The sequence below is a fragment of the Phyllostomus discolor genome, chromosome 9 (assembly GCF_004126475.2).
Source record: "Phyllostomus discolor isolate MPI-MPIP mPhyDis1 chromosome 9, mPhyDis1.pri.v3, whole genome shotgun sequence".
NCBI lineage: Eukaryota > Metazoa > Chordata > Mammalia > Chiroptera > Phyllostomidae > Phyllostomus > Phyllostomus discolor.
This window is the reverse complement of record NC_040911.2, coordinates 11,194,273-11,212,127: the sequence shown is the minus strand read 5'-3', so window position 1 is coordinate 11,212,127 and position 17,855 is coordinate 11,194,273. Positions and strand designations below refer to the sequence as shown.

At 44.3% G+C, this 17,855-nt stretch overlaps 1 protein-coding gene across 16 annotated transcripts in view; it reads left to right on the top strand.

Moving 5' to 3' along the window:
* NEDD4L (NEDD4 like E3 ubiquitin protein ligase) overlaps positions 1-17,855 on the top strand; it is a 301,195-nt gene that overhangs the window by 236,820 nt on the left and 46,520 nt on the right. For 7 of the 16 annotated variants that reach the window (XM_036010086.1, XM_036010084.1, XM_036010085.1 and 4 more), the window contains 4 exons: positions 7,194-7,323; positions 8,442-8,618; positions 10,931-11,005; positions 12,620-12,679. In XM_036010086.1, the coding sequence (XP_035865979.1) occupies positions 7,194-7,323; positions 8,442-8,618; positions 10,931-11,005; positions 12,620-12,679 (442 nt within the window). The remainder of the gene's footprint in view (positions 1-7,193; positions 7,324-8,441; positions 8,619-10,930; positions 11,006-12,619; positions 12,680-17,855) is intronic. The other 9 variants (XM_028523927.2, XM_036010087.1, XM_028523929.2 and 6 more) reach the window with 4 other exon arrangements.

The following is a 17,855-nucleotide window of genomic DNA, read 5'->3' as shown; positions in this document are numbered from 1 at the left end:
GGCCAGTGGTTCCGAAGCCCCCACGTGGGTTCTCGTGAACAGCAGCTGCTCTCGGGCAGCTCCGACTGCCCCGCTTGGTCACTGTCAGCTCCTCGCTCCCAGGACAGCGTGACTACCTGAACGTCGTGGGGGTGCTGCACTCTCCTTCGTTGTGATTTTTTCCCATGGAAATGATTTAGCGGTTTTTTTAATTTACTTCTGTTTTATTTTACTTTTTTACTGTTTTCCTTTGATTCATGGCCATAGCTATTAAAAGTATTGTAAGCCATTGAGTACTCTGGCTGTTTGTAGTTAAAAAAGAAATGGACTCACCTTGGCCTTGGTTATATGTAGTGATCAGAGAACTCTTGGTAGAGATACCTGAAGCAAAACACCATGATCTGCCTTTGCTAGACATCCTAGTAAAGTACCTTAAAACATAGCACTCCTTGGGGACCAGAGGGTCATGTGACCTCTGTAGAAAAGTGACCTCTAGCAACTGACAAAGGAAGAAATACTAATGGCCAACATATATATGGAAAATGTCCACCTTCGTTAACACTTGTCATGCAAACTGAAGTCTCTATTTGGAGGGCGGATGGTGATCGTGGCAACTTTCTGTGCCTCACAGAGTTGCGAAACAAACGAGGGGATTACTGCGAAAACACGTCCTGGGTTTTTCTAAACATACCATCTTTGGTGGCGGTGTCCCAGAGAACTAAACCAAAACAGAAGATGGAAGTTGTGTAATGTTGGCAAATCAGTAGTCCAGAAGCGACATGGGAAAAATGCAGTTCCTCATCCAAGTTCAGGTTCACATGTAGTTTAGGGAGGAGTCAGGGGCATGGCTGTCCCCAGCAATGAAGGCAGCCACCGTGCTCAAAGGACAGGCGGGTCCAGGAAGGACGTCAGCTGAACCCTGGGTGGAACTTACAGAACTGTGGAGTGGCCCCTTTCCAGCAGGCGTGTCTTCTAGAAAGCGAGAGAAGCTTAGATAAGGAAAGAGTGGGTTTCCACAGCAACGCCTCTGTCTCATCTGAACTGTTCAAGAACTTGGGGTTCTTTCTCTTTCACTTGATGTGGCTTGGCCAGAAGCCTTCCAGAATTAAAGAATAATTGTTGTTTTTCTCCCCACTTCACCCCAGCCATTCCCACCTCTTACCCTCGATCCTACCCCTCTTTGGCTTTGTCCATGTGTCCTTTGTACATGTTCCTTGACAACCCTCCGTCTTCCCCCCCTCCCCCATTATCCCATCCCACCTCGCCTCTGGTTACTGTCCATTTGTTCTTTATTTCAGTGTCTCTGGTTATATTTTGCTTGCTTGTTTGTTTTGTTGATTAGGTTCCACTTATAGGTGAGATCACGTGGTATTTGTCTTTCATTGCCTGTCTCCTTTCTCTTAGCATAATCCTCTCCAGTTCCATCCATGCTGTCACAAAGGGTAGGAGCTCCTTCTTTCTTTCTGCTGTGTCATATTCCTTTGTGTAAATGTACGATAGTTTTTTGATCCACTCATTTCCTGATGGGCACTTATGTTGCTTCCAACGCTTGGCCACTGTCAATTGTGCTGCTATGAACATTGCGATGCATAGGTTCTTTTGAATTGGTGTTTCAGAGTTCTTAGGGTATAATCCCAGCAGTAGAGTTGCTGGGTCAAAAGGCAGATCCATTTTTAGTTTTTTGAGGTAGTTCATACTGTTTCCCACAGTGGCTGCACCAGTCTGCACTCCCACCAACAGTGTACTGGGGTTCCCTTTTCTCCACATCCTCTCCAACATTTGTTGTTGATTTGTTTACAATGGCCATTCTGACCAGTGTAAAGTGGTATCTCATTGTGATTTTAATTTGTATCTCTCTGATGGCTAGTGATGCTGAGCATTCTTTCCTATGTCTCTGGGCCCTCTGTATGTCCGCCTTGGAGAAGTGTCTATTCAGATCCTTGGCCATGTGAGTTCTTTGTATATTTTGGAGATCAAACCCTTGTCCAAGGTATGATTTACAGATGTATTTTCTCATATGGTTGGTTTCTTTTCATTTTGCTAATGTTTTCTTGAGCTGTGCAGAAGCTTTTTTATTTTGATGAACTCCCATTTGTTTATTTTTTCCTTTATGTCCCTTGCTCTAGGGGACATATTGGTGAAAATATTCCTGGGTGGAATATCTGAGATTTTCTTTCCTATGTCTCCTCTATGGTGTCATGACTTATACTTAAGCCTTTTATCCATCTTGAGTTTATTTTTGTGTATGGGGTAAATTGGTGGTTGAGTTTCATTTTTTTGCATGTAGCTGTCCAGATCTCCCAACACCATTTGCTGAAGAAGCTATTTTTACTCCATCTTATGCTTCTGCCCCCTTTGTCAAATATTAATTGGCCATAGAGACTTGGGTTTATTTCTGGGCTCTCTGTTCTGTTCCATTGATCTGTGTATCTGTTCTCATGCTAGTACCAGACTGTTTTGATTACTGTGGCCTTGAAATACAGCTTGATGTCAGGTATTGTGATCCCTCCTACTTTGTCCTTCTTTCTCAAAATTGCTGTGGTTATTTGGGGTTGTTTATGGTTCCACATAAATTTTTGAAATGTTTGTTCTATATCTGTGAAATATGTCATTGGTATTTTAATAGGGATTGCATTGAATCTATAAATTTCCTTAGGTAGTATGGACATTTTGATAATGTTAATCTTCCAGTCCATGAACATGGTATATGCTTTCATTTATTTGTGTCTTCCTTAATTTCTTTCTTCAGTTGTGTAGTTTTCTGAGTACGGGTCTTTTATTTAGCTCCTTGGTTAGGTTTATTTATTTCTAGTCACTTTATTTTTCTTATTGCTATAGCAAATGGGATTTTTTTCCTGATTTCTATTTCTGATATTTCATTGTTGCTGTACAAAAATGCCTTTGATTTCTGAATACTGACTTTGTATCCTGCTGTTGTGCCAAATTTACTTATTAGGTTGAGTAGTTTTTTGGTGGAACCTATAGAGTGTTCTGTGTACACTATCGTGTCATCTGCAGACAATGACAGTTTTACTTCCTCCTTCCCAATTTGTATGCCTTTTATTTCTTTTTCTTGTCCAATCACTGCAGCTAGGACTTCCAATACTATGTTGAATAGAAGTGGTAAAAGTGGACATCCTTGTCTTGTTCCTGATCTTAGTAGGAAAGCTCTAAGTTTTTTACCCACTGTGTATGATGTTGGCTGTAGGTCTCTCATATATGGCCTTTATTATGTTGAGGAATGCTCCCTCTATTCCCACTTTGTTGAGTGTTTTTATCATAAATGGGTGCTGTACCTTATCAAATGTTTTTTCTGCATCTATTGATATGATCGTGTGAGTTTTGTCTTTCCTTTTGTTTATGTGATATATTTTGTTTATTGATTTGTGAATTTTGTACCATCCTTGCATCCCTGAGATGAGTCCCCCTTGATCATGGTGTATGATCTTTTTTAATGTATTGTTGGATGCAGTTTGCCAATATTTTGTTGAGGATTTTAGCGTCTATGTTCATTAACAATATTAGCCTATAGTTTTCTTTCTTTGTTGTGTCTTTATCTGGTTTGGGGATTAGGATGATGCTGGCTTCATAAAACGAGCTTGGAGTCTTCCCTCTTCTTGGCTTTTTTGAAATAGTCTGTGAAGGATAGGGGCTAGCTCTTCCTTAAATGCTTTGTAGAATTCTCCTGTGCAACCATCCCGTCCAGGGCTTTCATGTGCCAGGAGTTTTTTGATTACTGCTTCAATTTCACCAGCTGCTATCAGTCTGTTAAAGAATTGTTTTAATTTAAAAATAATTGTTTTCATAATTCAGTTTCCACAAAATAATACTACAGTATCCTTTGGAGTGAGATTGATACTAAAGTGTCTTTATTACAAGGCTGTATCTGAGGAAGCCAGAGAGTGATTACCTATTATGGTGCGCTCACAGAGATCCTTCTGGTGACTCAGTCTCGTCCAGTCTATCACAAACTTGTGCCCCGAACTTTAACCCCATGAAAAGTTTCCGCCCTGATTAACCTCTGTGCCCTCAGGCTGTTCTTGCAAGGTCCTTCTCCACCCTGTCTCTTCCAGACTCACCCTCTTCTGCCCACCGTCACAAACAAGCAGCACACCAGAGTAGCATCGCGCCAGCTGCTTTCTCTTCCTCTCTCTCTGTGGCTCTGTGGTTCTGCTAGTTCCCTCCTCCCGCACCAAAAAGCAAACAGCCCTGGAACATGCCCCTTCCCTGGGCTGCTGTGCCTCTTCAGGCGGGTGTCCCTGTGAAGCGCTCCTCTGCCCCAGTCACGGAACGGAGTACAGAGTGTTCCCGTTCCCCGGTGGAGCAGGGATGGGGCCTTCTTATCACAGGTCCACCTTGCACACGTGGCACGAGGTCGGAGCCCAGCCAGTGCCTTTAGCTGAAGGAGTGTCTGTGAATGAGTCACTTGTGAAAGCAGTGACAGGCACATGGTTTCCTGACATGTCTAGGGTGGGTTTAGGCCTGGATGTACTACCTTAGAGCAGGGTGACCATAGAAGGTACCCCCTCCCCCTCGAGTATGATGGTGGCTTTTAAAACACCCCTAATTTTAGATTGGCCCTTTTCCTATTTAAACATAAACTGTAAACGTTTTCTACTGTAAAAACTCTAATTTTTTAAATGGTGAAAAATTATTACATTAAGACCATGAATGAAGATGAACTTGTTGAACTCACTTATTTTCACTTTTTTTTTTAAGCTCTCTTTCTAAAACACTTTGTGTATCTTCCCCTGTCTTAGCAGTAATTCAGTCACATCCAGGGAACTCGGCCGTCGTTATAGCCACTGACGTATGTGAATGTAAATGACGTGACGCGCTGATCTGGATAAACTTGTGGTTTTTCTTGCCCGTGAAAGTCAAATGAAGAACACCCATGTGAAATTAATGACGGAAGAAAATTGAAATGGCCATTTCTTAAATTTTTTCTTGCCCCCAATAAAACCACGTTTGATTTAATTTGCCAGATTAGAAGTATTTTTACATGTTTGTCATCCCGCTAGTGACTATTTACACTGCAGTCAGCTTCAACAGCTTTCATTTCAAACCCTCTTATTCAGTTGCTTAATGAAATACAAAAGACCTCCATGGTGTGAACATTGTCATTTTATCACTGAAACCCATTCAGAGGTGTCCTGCTTCTTTATGCTATTTAGTTACTTCTAGTTCTCACAGATTACTAATTATTTGAGCGTGTTGGGTAAGGAGGATTGGCATAATTGATTTTAAATGCCCCCTTAAAAAAAAACAATTAGTTCTTCCAAAATAATGGAATTTTGTATGCTTCTGAGAGAGAGAGAGAAATGCAGACATAGTAATATAAAAACCTCATTTTTTTTCAGTCTCTTGGGCATCCCTGTAGCAATGCGAGTATGTGTAAGACCTGGCACACAGCCAGCGTGCAAACATTGTCACTCAGCCTCGAATAAATGAAGACGGATATTTCAAGTCATGATTTAAAATTTCAGTGGAACTCTGAATATATAAAATATTTTTAAGTAAAGCTAGTCATTATAAAGTGATATTGCTTTCATCCTTAATACAAAGCAAAACAGGATAATGTAAAGTTTCCTTGGCCTTCTTAGACAACTGAAATATTTTGCATAGATTATGAAGCTATTCTGATCATTCCGACCTTATTCTGACCTAACTTTTGTGAGTTTGATAATACCTTATATTGACTTTTTATAATTACTGTGTGCCTAAGAAATCAATGTCATATAAAAATGACTGCAACAACATAAAATCACAAATAACAATACTACATTTTCTAACATATCCGATAGTATCATTTTTTATCATTTTGTTTTTGTGGTTTTAGAAATTTTATATTCCTTGATTTTAATTCTTTCCCATATGGCCATAATTGTCTGTTTCTCTCAAGGTATCTCTATTTGGTGTACTGGTTTTAGACTGGTTATCCTTCAGCATTACCCTAAAATATGCAGGATATGTATTTCCATTTGGATTCAGAATTTTATGTATTGGGTGTGCAGATACAGTAAAATTTCACTACTTCAGAATTTCATAATAAAGAATTATCATTCTAATATGAATTAAATAAAAGCTAACCTTTAACCCCCTTTACCAGTAAAGTTAATAGTATAAAGACGTCTGTTGGAAATACTTAAACTGTCTCAGAAACTGGCATATTAGACTCAGCTGTTTCTTTGCATACAGGGCTGCTAGTCGCAAATTAGTCACTGTTCAGGTTCTCAATATGCTCTTTACTGGGATGTAGTTATTCATTAGTTCGAAACTGTATTAGAATATTTAAAACCTATGTTTTAGGAAAAATCTGTAATAAGGCACCTGGACAAATATTACATTTCAATTAGCCTGAAATATTGTTTTCAAATATTTTGAAATATTAACTAGTGACACCATTTTTTGTGAACGGAATATAGTGTCTTATCAAGAGCCTGTGAGAGTTTTCTCTGAGAAACGTTTTGACATTTAAACTTCTACTCTGAAAGCCTCCGGGTAGTATTTCTCCCAAAGGATGATGGCCCGCAATTTACTGCAAAGGTTTTCTAGATAGAATCGATGCTTTCAGATCCTGAACTAAGAGAGTTACTTGTATGAACAAAAAAGAAAAAGAAATAGAGTATGAAGTATCGGTATTCTTCCAACTCCGGATGATGTGGGAGGTTAGCGCCTCATGTGTGAAGGTGTGACAGTCGGTGATCGGGGAGGAACGCGGTGTCCCGCGTCTGGCATTCTGTGCAAAGGCGATCCACAGGAGCCGAAAAGACGTGTGTAGAGTAAGGAGCACTTCCCTCCAGATCCCAGCTTTGAACTGGCCCCGTGCACACTGTGGTTTGTTGTTAACGACCAAGAGTTGCTCCCTTGTCATGGCTAGGCTCCCGGGAGGGTCGCGCCTGACACCTCTCCCTCTCTTTAGAGAGTCCTGACATGACCGGAGCCTGATTGCTCCTCTCTCTTAACTGCAACTTTTGACATGTGTGTCTGAAAGACACCCAGATGTGATGGATGCATGTAAAACCTGTATTTACGTGATGGAAAGGAACCTAGAACTAACATTTGGCCAAACTATGGTGGCCAAAGTCTCATTGTCGGTGTGTTGACCCTCAGAGCGCTGGCACTTTAGGGGTAAGGTCCCTGACGAGCCTTGGGCCCTTATCGAAGGTCCACGTACCCATACCAGTCTCCTGTCCCCATCCCCTCGCCCTCAGGGACGCGTCCTCCGAGGCGGACAGCAACATCCGGCAGATCAACCAGGAGGCAGCGCACCGGCGCTTCCGCTCCCGCAGGCACATCAGCGAGGACTTGGAGCCCGAGCAGTCGGAGGGCGGAGACAACGAGGTACCACATCCCATTCCCCCCCTCGACCCCGCACCTCCACCTTCCTTGTCCCCAACTTGCTTCTGTGTTGTGATTTCTTTCCCCCATAAAAGCGATCTGGAAAATAAAGCTCGTGGCCTCATAGCTAACTGACAACCATCGGGATAGGAATTTAGAAAGTGCTTGTAGAGTCGTGTTTGATGAAGAAGTATCTGTATCATTACAAAAGGGAATGACATTATTCTTTGTACGGGAATCTTAGCATTTTTCTCACTCTATAATTTTTTGCCCCAGAGTCTAATCACATCTTATTAAATGGCAACATGGTTATCCTATTTGTGCACTTGAGCCCTGTAACTTGTTTGGGTACTAAATACAAGCTTTTACTGTATAATTTGATATTGCAAAAGAAATCTATTACCAAGCAAATACAAATGTGGGTGAACAGAAATGTTTATAGTTTTTTTTCTGAAATGTTTGTGGTAAATTCCTGGAGGGGAAAGTTATAAATTGAAGAACAAATGAACAATTATCATAATTTCCATGCTGCCTTAGCAACTCTGTTTACTTACTAGAAATCCACGAAAGACATTTTGTTAGGAAGAAGACCATTTGCAAAATGCTCCCGCGATCAAAATTGGAAAAGCAAAATTAATGATTCCATAAAAAATTTACCAAAGGGTACTTTACACCAGTGTTTAATTACAGATTATAGCGCCTCCGCTGTTTTCAGTGGGAATCCTCAGCAGTTAAGTACAAGAAAATCCATGGAACGCATCAGAGAGTTCCTGAGATGATTTCTTTAACCCATGCATTTAGTAACAAGTGCTAGAAGGAAGTCTCAGCTCCGAGAGGTGGGACTAGAAAGCCATTTAGGGGACAGCTCCTGGAACCAGGCTTCCTTGGTTCAAGACCTGGTCCTGCCACTTCCTAACACTGTTACCTCGGGCAGGTCACCCTCTGTGCCTCAGTTTCCTCATCTTTTAATTAGGGTAGTAGTCATATCTTCGTCATGATGTTTAAGAAGATTGTCTGCCTCCTAAGTGCTCAGTAAATGTTAATTATAGTTATGATAATGACTATGATAATGAAGGATTCCTCATTCCTGGCATTTAACTCAGCATCTCCTTCCCTGATAGCCTTGGGAGACCATTTCGGAAGAAATGACTGTCACCGGAGACTCCCTCAGTCTGGCGCTGCCCCCGCCCCCCTCCTCCCCAGGCTCTCGGACCAGCCCTCAAGAGCTGTCCGAGGAACTGAGCAGGAGACTTCAGATCACTCCGGACTCCAACGGGGAGCAGTTTGGCTCTTTGATTGTAAGTAATCGTCCTATTTGACTGAGAAGTTGAGCAAACATTTTATTCTTTTTTGTTGCTTTAAGGGAGTCTTACATGCAAATAATGACCAAGGGTCTCCCAGCTCCCAGATGACTGACATTTTCCAAAGTTCCTCCTAACCTCGAAGAAGCGGGGTTATACCTATATTAACCCAAGTAGGTGAGCATCTTTCATGATTTGAAAAGAATGCAAGAGAATAATGAGAGTTTCTGGCTTCTGTAATTGCCGACTTTAACCTTGTGGCATTTCTTCTCCCAGTCAAAGGCTGACACGTAGTACTTTTGTCACAAAAGGTGGCATTTTGCATCTGGACGTAGGAGACATTGGACTTCCTAATCTGTCCTCTTAAGTAACACTCTGCCTGTCCATCATTCTCATTTCACGGATGAAGACAAAGTTCGGATGGGAGATAAAAGACACCTCTTAAGCTCCAGAAAACTAGTCCTTGACAAGGGCTGTGGCATCGAGATACTGACAGTAGTGGTAGCATCTGAATTTGGGGTCTCAACTATTAGGGGCACTTTCTAGAAGCTTCAGGTGGAGCTCAACCCTGCTGAGACGCAGCAGAATCGGCCAGGAAGACCTGTGTGTGTTGGACAATACAAAGCTGTACAGAAAAAGCCCATAGAAAATTTCTGCTTATGCATTAAATTAAAAACAAATGTAGTCTATCGGTTTCTTGAGAAATTGAACTTCAAGATGTTCTGTTGTAAAGATGGAAGTGATGTCACTGAAAATGGCACCCTAGAAAAATAGTCACTGTCACCGTCATATCAGATGGAAGCGGGCAGGAGCACTGCATGAAATGCAAAAGCAAGTAAATGCTCACACAGTCGTTACTCCTTCAGTTACGCTATTTTTATTTAAAAAGAGACCCTTGGCCCATACTGTGTGAGTTGCAGTGATTACTTAGTTAACGTGGTTTTAGATTAAAATCCTATGAATGTTTTTTCAGAAAGAGAAATACCACTGAGATGAAAATTTAGTACTAAAGGGGCAGGAAGAAAAGAGTCTGCATAAATGGGACATTTGAATTGGTAAAACGGTTGCTGTGGAAACAATATAAGCAATGAAGCCATATATTTAAAACCTATAAAAGGAAATAAGTACTACAGTAATTTTGGCAATTATATACCTTTGGTCTACCAAGTGAAAAATCATAGTATTCTTCAGCATTAATATTAAGTTAGCATCTCTTAATTATTTGTATAAGGAGCTCCTGCATTTACTTATCACAGCTGTATGAAACGCCTTTAACATCCAAGTGCTAGTGTCAGAATTATTTTACGATTGTGTTGAGTCTGGTTTGACTATTACGTAAGCGTGCCCAAGAGGAGAACATGGGACTGTTCTCCAGCTTGGCTCAGGGACGCTTTATTCCAGAACAACAGCGTGAACTCATTCTAGAGAACGAACTTGTTCATGACAACTACAGGAGACACCAGTAGTCCCCCGACCTCGTCACTGTCCCAGAGTCTCTCTTCGACCTCCTCCCATTTCAGTTATCATTGCAAAGTGTCACCATTGAGTAAGTGCCACACGCTTGTCCCAGACACGAACCTGTCGCTCACCGGACCCCTGGCTTTGTGTGTATGTGACCCCTGCTGTCTTCTCTGATGGGGTCCATTAGGCTTTCTTTCAAAAAACAACACAGATCAATGCAAACAAGTGAGAGAGACATTATACATTGCACATTAGATTCCTGAGGTTAACCTCACTGTTTTCCCTCATTCCTTATCTGTGCAACTTCAACTCCATTAAGGAGCTAGAATCGGAAATACCTGACCCTTCAGAAGCAGCACCCGGTTATATTTGGGTTTGTCTGGATACGGAGTCCAGTTGGTTCTTTGTTCGTGGTAATAGTAGTCAATAATTGTTTCACAGCATAAATCAACACCCTTCCTCTACTCACCTCACACTAGAATTTACCTAAAAGTTGCATCCCAAAGCAGACTGTAAGACTTCCAGCTTCCTATTTCCAGTTTTAAAGCAACCCTGCGGTGTGATGGCGGCCCGTCGAGTCCCCTTTCACGTTTTGTCCTCATTCTCTCACTTCTGCTGCTACTTCCAATAACGAGGGACCAGCCGCCCTGCAGGCTGCTTAGAACACTGAGGGGGAAACGGCAGAAACGGGACTCGGAAGGATCGCTGTCATTACTCTAAAGGGATGACGTTTCATTTACTTACCTTCCGTGACCGCAGAGTGGCGAATGGGGTTGGAGCGGTAAGCCAGTGAAACTTGTTTCTCTAAGAATGTTTCCTTGATGCCCGTGTCCTTTCCTCCCCTCCAGCAGAGGGAACCCTCCTCGAGGCTGAGGTCGTGCAGTGTCACCGAGGTGGTCGCGGAGCAGGCTCACCTACCACCGGTAACCCCCTCACTTCCCGTCCTCCTCCGTTGGCTCTTTCGGCTTTTATTTAAAATCATCGGGACTACTGAGGAAGAGTTCTTCCGTGCAAATCCATTCACTGCGTAAATGCGGCATTCAGATTTCCCAGCAAATTGCCCAAGGAGGGTGATTTGCAACACAAAGAGTTGTTTTTGCCACCAAAGTCTCCAGAATGGTAAACACTTCATCGCTTAGTTTTTCAGCCAAATTTATGCCAATGAACGTTGTGTTTACTTGACTTAAATGACTTAATTTGAAACGTAAGTTCTTTTTTTTTTTTTAATTAACTTAAGCTGTGCCTCCTGTATTTTGAGATCGTAGTGAATGTGTGTAAACAGGAAGAACTCTTCTGGGTGGGGAGCAGCGGCAGCTTTCTCTGACTAATGGCCTGCACTCTTAACCCCCCGCAGCCTCTGTACCCTGTCTTTAAAGGCAGCTCTCCTGGCGAAAGAATTAGCTGTAATTTGTTCCCACTCTCCCACAGTTTCTGTAACTAGCAGCGAATATGGAAGAGTGGTGGGTGTTTAGTAACCGACATACAGAAAAGTGAATGTTCCCATTCGAAGGCAGACCAGACCTGCCTTGGGAGATGCCTGGGGTGCGCATTCAAAATAAGAAATGTTATGTACATTTGTTTCTTCCTTGGAGGGAGGAAAGACGTGGTTTTAGCATGTTCAGTTTGCTGTGTGACCCTAACCAGTGTTGTTACCACTACAAATCCTCCATCGTTTTTAGCACGAATACCTTGTTCTGGGTGACAGGGGGAAAGTTGTACGGACAGATGTCGAAATCGGTGTCTTCCCTGCCGTGGACTCCGCTGCACCACTCAGAAGGGTATTTTTGCCGAGGTTTTAGTCCTTTGTGTTTACACAATGAGTTAACGAGTACGCTAGTCAAGTGCGTAGTCAAAATAATGGCTTCATCTGCGCCTTCTGGCAGATGTGCTGGCTGATGAGGAGCTTCCTTTCTGGGACGGTTGCAGTCCAGGCTTCCCCCCCAAAAACAACAATGAGCTCTGGCGGACTCGTGGGGCCTCGGCCTAAGGGTGCTGTGACTCTCTCTCCTTGCTGAACCAATGGCACCTTCTCTCCTTTTCCAAATCCACGTCAATTTTATTTGCTAAAAATCTCATTTTCCTGGAAACTGATGGGTCCTCCTCCCTCTGTCCTTGTGTTCTGTGAAGCTGTGAACTCACTGGTCACCAGGGGCCTCTTACTAGAAGTTTGAGTTTGGCAGATTAAAGAACCTGCTAATTATTTATGGGTACAAAACCATAACGGTTTTCCTTTTTTTATTTTTTCCCTGAGTAAGACCTCTCCCATTATTATTACTGAGGGCATCGCTTCACTGTGCACCCACAGGAAGGCCCCCCCACACCCCCCCGCCAGGCTTCTCCGTTGGGTGGTTGATGGGGATCCTGTTCTCCTCCTGGTCATCAGTGAGTGCTCAGCTTTCCTTGGGCAGGCTGGCTTTTCAAGGGTTCTGGTTCCTGTCGCCGGCTTCCTGGCTGTGACACAGCAATGATTCCTGATTGGATCAGCATTAGGTGGTCTCCCAAAGTGCATTTCACTGATGTGGATTATTGTTTAACAGCCCAGTGCCCCAGCTAGGAGAGCGCGTGCATCCACGGTCACAGGTGGTGAGGAGTCAACGGTAATGCTACCCTTGCAGACTTTAAGGGCAAACTGTGGGTTGGTTTTAATGTTTGTATAATGATGAATATGCTCCTTTTTTCTTTTTTTCTTTTGGATGACATCAGCTTTTCTTGTGCTACAGAGATGCACACGGTTTTTCTTTTAAACCTTTCCCTTCCACATGGTTCGAAGGTGCCGGGGAAAACGGAACCCATTGTAGTCTTACAGTTTTATTAGGAACACTGTTAATAAGCTTTGGTTAAGTACGTTTCGTTTGACCGTTGGGGAAGTGAATTGGGTCGGAAGGGAACCGGGGAAGCCGCAGGAACCGCATGCGATTATTGTGCGAGCGGATTTTCGGTTGTGTGCAGGCAGAGCGGTCTCTCTGGCGCGTTTTCTCTGCTGCGTTTTAAACGCTGGGCTCAGTTTTCTGAATCAGGCGCTTGAGCCAGTGACCTTTTTCTGCCACCAGGGACTCCTCACAGGAATGAACAAGTGTTCACATACTTTCTGGGAGGGGGGAAGCACTTAGGAAGTTCGAAAGGTCGAGAAAAAAAATGGTGTTTGTCTAAGCCACGTATTTGATATTGTTATATACCTTTAAATACCTACACGAGTGCTAATTTTCTGCAGGATGTTGATGATTTAAAGGAATGATTTAGTTATACAGTTAGAGTTTAATGCTTAGCCTTGTACACAGACGAGTCGAATTGCCATTCAGCAAAAGTCGGCCTCATTTAAGCTATTGAGCCACAGTCACTGCTGTGAAAGTCCTGTGTCGGGCGCGGCCGGCTTGGTCTGCAGCAGAAGTCACGGACTTGCCGGTGAGCCAGCACGTTTCCGACTGCGCACCAGGAATTCCTGTGGCCGTGGAGCCGCACAGTAGACAGATCACTTCATGAGATAATTTTAGCAGGATCCAGTGCGAATGGGCATCGTCTTTCATCCGCTTTCGCATCTGATTGGCCTTGGGACCTGCTGTCCCCATTGGAGTGCCCCGGTAGCTGTGGTGTTTGGTGACAGGACAGACAGGTCGTGAGAGGGCTGGGCTCCACGGCGAGAGCGTCCTGGCAGGACAGAGCGACCCCCTGAACGTGAGCCCTGTGGCCCTCGCCCTACACTCTGCTTCTCGCCAGGACTCCCCCTCCCCCACCAATAAATCAAAAATGGGAGTTTGGTTTCCTTTTTCACTTTTAAGTCCTGGGCCACAAGGGTAGTCCCTAAATGTTTTGCCTACTCTCGTGCTCCCTGTGTACCTGCTCATCTGTGGGCTGCAACAAGCCGTCTTGTTTTATGGCCACATTCGAAGTTTCAGCAGGTCTGAAAGAGTCACGTCTGTTTTTCCTCCGCAGGCACTCTCCCTCACACCAGTGCCCTTTACTCTCTCCTTTCCAGTTCTTTCCGTCTCCCACCACGGCCCCTCCCTCTGCTCCTTCTCCCGTCCCCGTCTATGTCAGCCCCACGCTGGAGTGTACACGCTTACACTGCGGCTGTGTTCTCCTCTCACAATAACACACGTGCGCGCACACACACACACAAAACTGGGATCTCGTGTACACATTACTTAGCCACTTGGTATTTTTCACTGATGGACCTTCCTCTGGGACACGTTAATAATGACGTAATGTTCAGTGATGTGAATGCGCCAGCTTATATAATTTTCCCCCGTTGATGAGCTCTCAGCCCCCAACCCCCTTGTTTGGTCCCACACACCATGTTCCACGCCCCGCCCTGGCACATCTCCCTGTCCTTGGCAGTGCTTTTATTCCGACGGTGTAACAAATGCCAGTTCTCACCTGCAGAACACAACCCCTTCATTTCCCACACACAGTACACTGCCCGGCCGGCTGAGTGCAGGCCGTCTCCTAGATAAACGGACAGGGGACAGCACAGCCCTCTGGCCTATGCCGCAGAGACCCTAGAGTAAACTGAGGAGGCAGGGATGGCAGGGGGGTCTGAGCGAGTTTCGGAGCACCTGTGATCCTTGCCAAACGGGCATCCCCTGTCAAAGCATGTGGAGACTTTTTTAGGGTAAACGTCATGGAGTTTGTCATTTTCATGAAAGAAATGGAGCCCCTGTGAGGCTGCAGTGCAGTGGCTGTTCGGCATTATGAAACACAATCCTCTGTTCAGATGAAGAGCTGTGAGATGTTAAATGAAGCTTACCAGCAGCTTTAACTTGTCTCTGGACTAATTAACTTGTTTCTGAAGGAAGGACATGTGTGTGTGTGTGTGTGTGTACATGCCAGTACGCATGTACACACACACACAGCAGTCAGGGTCTGGCCACGGCCCCAGGGCAGCCCCTCCCGTGCTCTGTCTGTGGGAGTGGAGCCCTGCCCCTCCCTCCTGAGTGTGGTGGGCAGCAGGCAGTGTTTTGAGACACAAGCGGAACCATCAGTACGGGTTGTTCTCCATGGTCATTTGCAAAGAAATCTATAAAGAAACAGTTTAATGACACCGTCTCGCATAAAGGGAACTGTATTACGGGCTACCAATTCAGTTCTCAGGAGAAGGTAAAATGAACATTTTAATCAAATCCCATGTTCTCTACGACAGTCCTAATTTTCCATGATCTGATTAGTCCTATTCACTGGGCCCCTGAAAATGAACCGGTTGCTGGAATCCTGTGCTGGAAGTCATGCAGCTTCAGAGCTCCATCCTGAGGTTATGCACGGCTCAGCCAGGCTATTTTAGTTTATCAGGCTCCTCATAAAGATCCTTTCCAGGGATGCTATAACTGTAAGTCTATCCTTAAGGTTTCCAGAACAGAGTTTTCTAAAGGCCTATCTCATTGCCTCTCCCAAAAAAACAACCCAACAAGGAGCGAGAAAGGCAGCAGATTCCATGGAGGACTTCATTTAGCCGAAGCACTGTGGGTCATCCTGTCAACAGCAGCAGGCCACGGCTTGCTTGCTCATCCTTTGCCACACAGACTCCTGACTCTCACTTGGGGTGCAGCTTGGTTCTAACTTGGTTCGGCGGAGTCGTTCCTTGTAGTGCCCAGATAAAAAGCAGACTGGCAGTAGCTCTTTTCTGTTGTCGCCACAGCCAGAGGAGGAGGGAGGGAAGAGCCTCAGGCTGTAAATGAGTTTATCCGTCTCAAATACTCATGAAAGGGTCAGGTCTGCGAGTTGGTGTTTTGTCTGCCCTCGTTGAGTCCCTGCACCTAGACCCAGGATGCTGTGTGGTCCGAGTCTTGGAATTCACCAGTGTGGGGCCTTCGGGCCCTTATCTGGCAAAACGTCAACAAGGTAGTTGCTGCAGTTTTAGCAGAAGGTTCTTTTGCAAATAATCTTGCCTTGCCTGTTATACACATTTCAGAAATAACCACCGAGGCAGCTGCCATGGCCTCAGTTTTTCTCTGGAATGTGCTGTTGAGCCACATTAACTGAAGTCGCCAAGTCACGTGATAGCATCCTTGATCATGCGAAGCCAGAGCCCTGCCGTGGGCCAAGGACCCTCTGATGAGACCCTCTCTGCCAGGGCACATTGTCTGCAGAGAGCATGCAGCCAGGAACGGGCTAAGAGAGTTACTGGGTTGGCCAAAAAGCCCGTTATGTTTTCTCCATGAAATAAGGCACACTTTTTCATTTTTATCAATAACTTCATTGATTTGGATATTTCGAGTATGTTGGCTATCTCCCACTATTGCTTCTAGTGGGTAGAGGCCAGGGGTGCTGCTAAACATCTTCCAAAGCATAAGACAGCCCCACAGCAAAGGATTATTTGTCCAGAATGTCAACAGTGCCAAGAAACTTTGCAAACCACTTTTGACTCATTTGATCAGTCACAGCACCTTCTCCATACACTGCACAAATCTTTTTTTTTTTTTGCATTTCAGTTGCATTTTTACCTTCTTTGAAATACTAAAACATAATACGTTGAAAATATATTTTTTCTTCCATCTTCAATGTTAAAATGGCTGCACAAAAATACTCCAACTTCGATAAGTCTTTTTTTTTAACACATGCTGATGTGACAGCTGTCACAATGCACTCTAACAAAATTATTTGAAATGAAGTTAAAGACAACTAAGTGCCACTAGAGCCATTGTATGGAAAAAAACATTAATGGACACTTTGGCCAACTCAGTACATCCTCAGCCTAATATCAAGAAAACAACAGCTGGTAAAACATCTGGAGGGTGCGAAGATCCTAATTAGGGGAGGTGGTACCCAGAAAGAAGTGCTTCCTTTGGACCTCACATAATGTTCAGCCTCTTGCTGCTTGTACATTCTCCTGGGAGCCTTGCTAGCCGTGGTTGGCTTCTTGTTTCCTAGCCCCGCACCCCTAGAGTGGCACCCCTTTCCGAGATACAGATGTGATATGCGGCATCGTGCAATCCAGGACTTCCTCCTGAGACAGCAGTGACCTCAGAGGGCCGTCCGTCCCGTTGCCTCCTTGAGTCCCTGAAAGGTCCTTGCTATTCCAGAGTTCCCCACCCTGACTGCTGCGTACAAGCAAAAGTGTCTCGGGAATCCTGTTTTGATCTAATTTGGACTGTCTACATTCTATACTGGACGTGTCTCTGACCCCGGAAACTGCCTGTGCTTCCTTTACCCTTCAGAGAGACAAACCACATGCGCAGACAGGGTAAATGCAGCCTCAGCTCTCTCAGGCTTTTTGGAATTCTGACCTCATGTTGCCAGGCGGCTTCCTGAGCTCGGCCAGTGGGGGTGTCCTGATCGGTCCTCTTGATTATAGGCTTCTGGTGTGAATGCAGACTTCCTGTAAAAGCCATAGTGCAAAGGCTGTCAGCTGATGGAGATTTCAGGAATAAGCTAGGAGAGGACCCCCGCGGCAGCTATACTGAGGGAAGAACCTTCAGAGCATTCCTTCCCAGAGAATGGCATTTGACCATTTGAAATACCTTGAAGCTCAGCATAGCCTGACAGTAAAATGCAGCATCTAAAACAGATGGTACTTTTCTCTTTCTTCGTCTCGTGAGCAACAACCTTTATATTTAAGACTTAATGGCGTTAGAACCGAGTGCTGTAAGGTTTCGGACCCTGTAGTGTTCGTGTCAGAGTACATTGCGTTGATTGGAAGGTACTGGAAATCCGCTGTTGTTTTCCAGACGCTAATGTTTTGGTCACCCATAAAATTAACTTACTTTGTATAGAGGGAAAAAAAAAAGAGTTCTCTGGGTGTACGTTACTTGATGAAACTGATCAGACAGCAAATGCATGAAA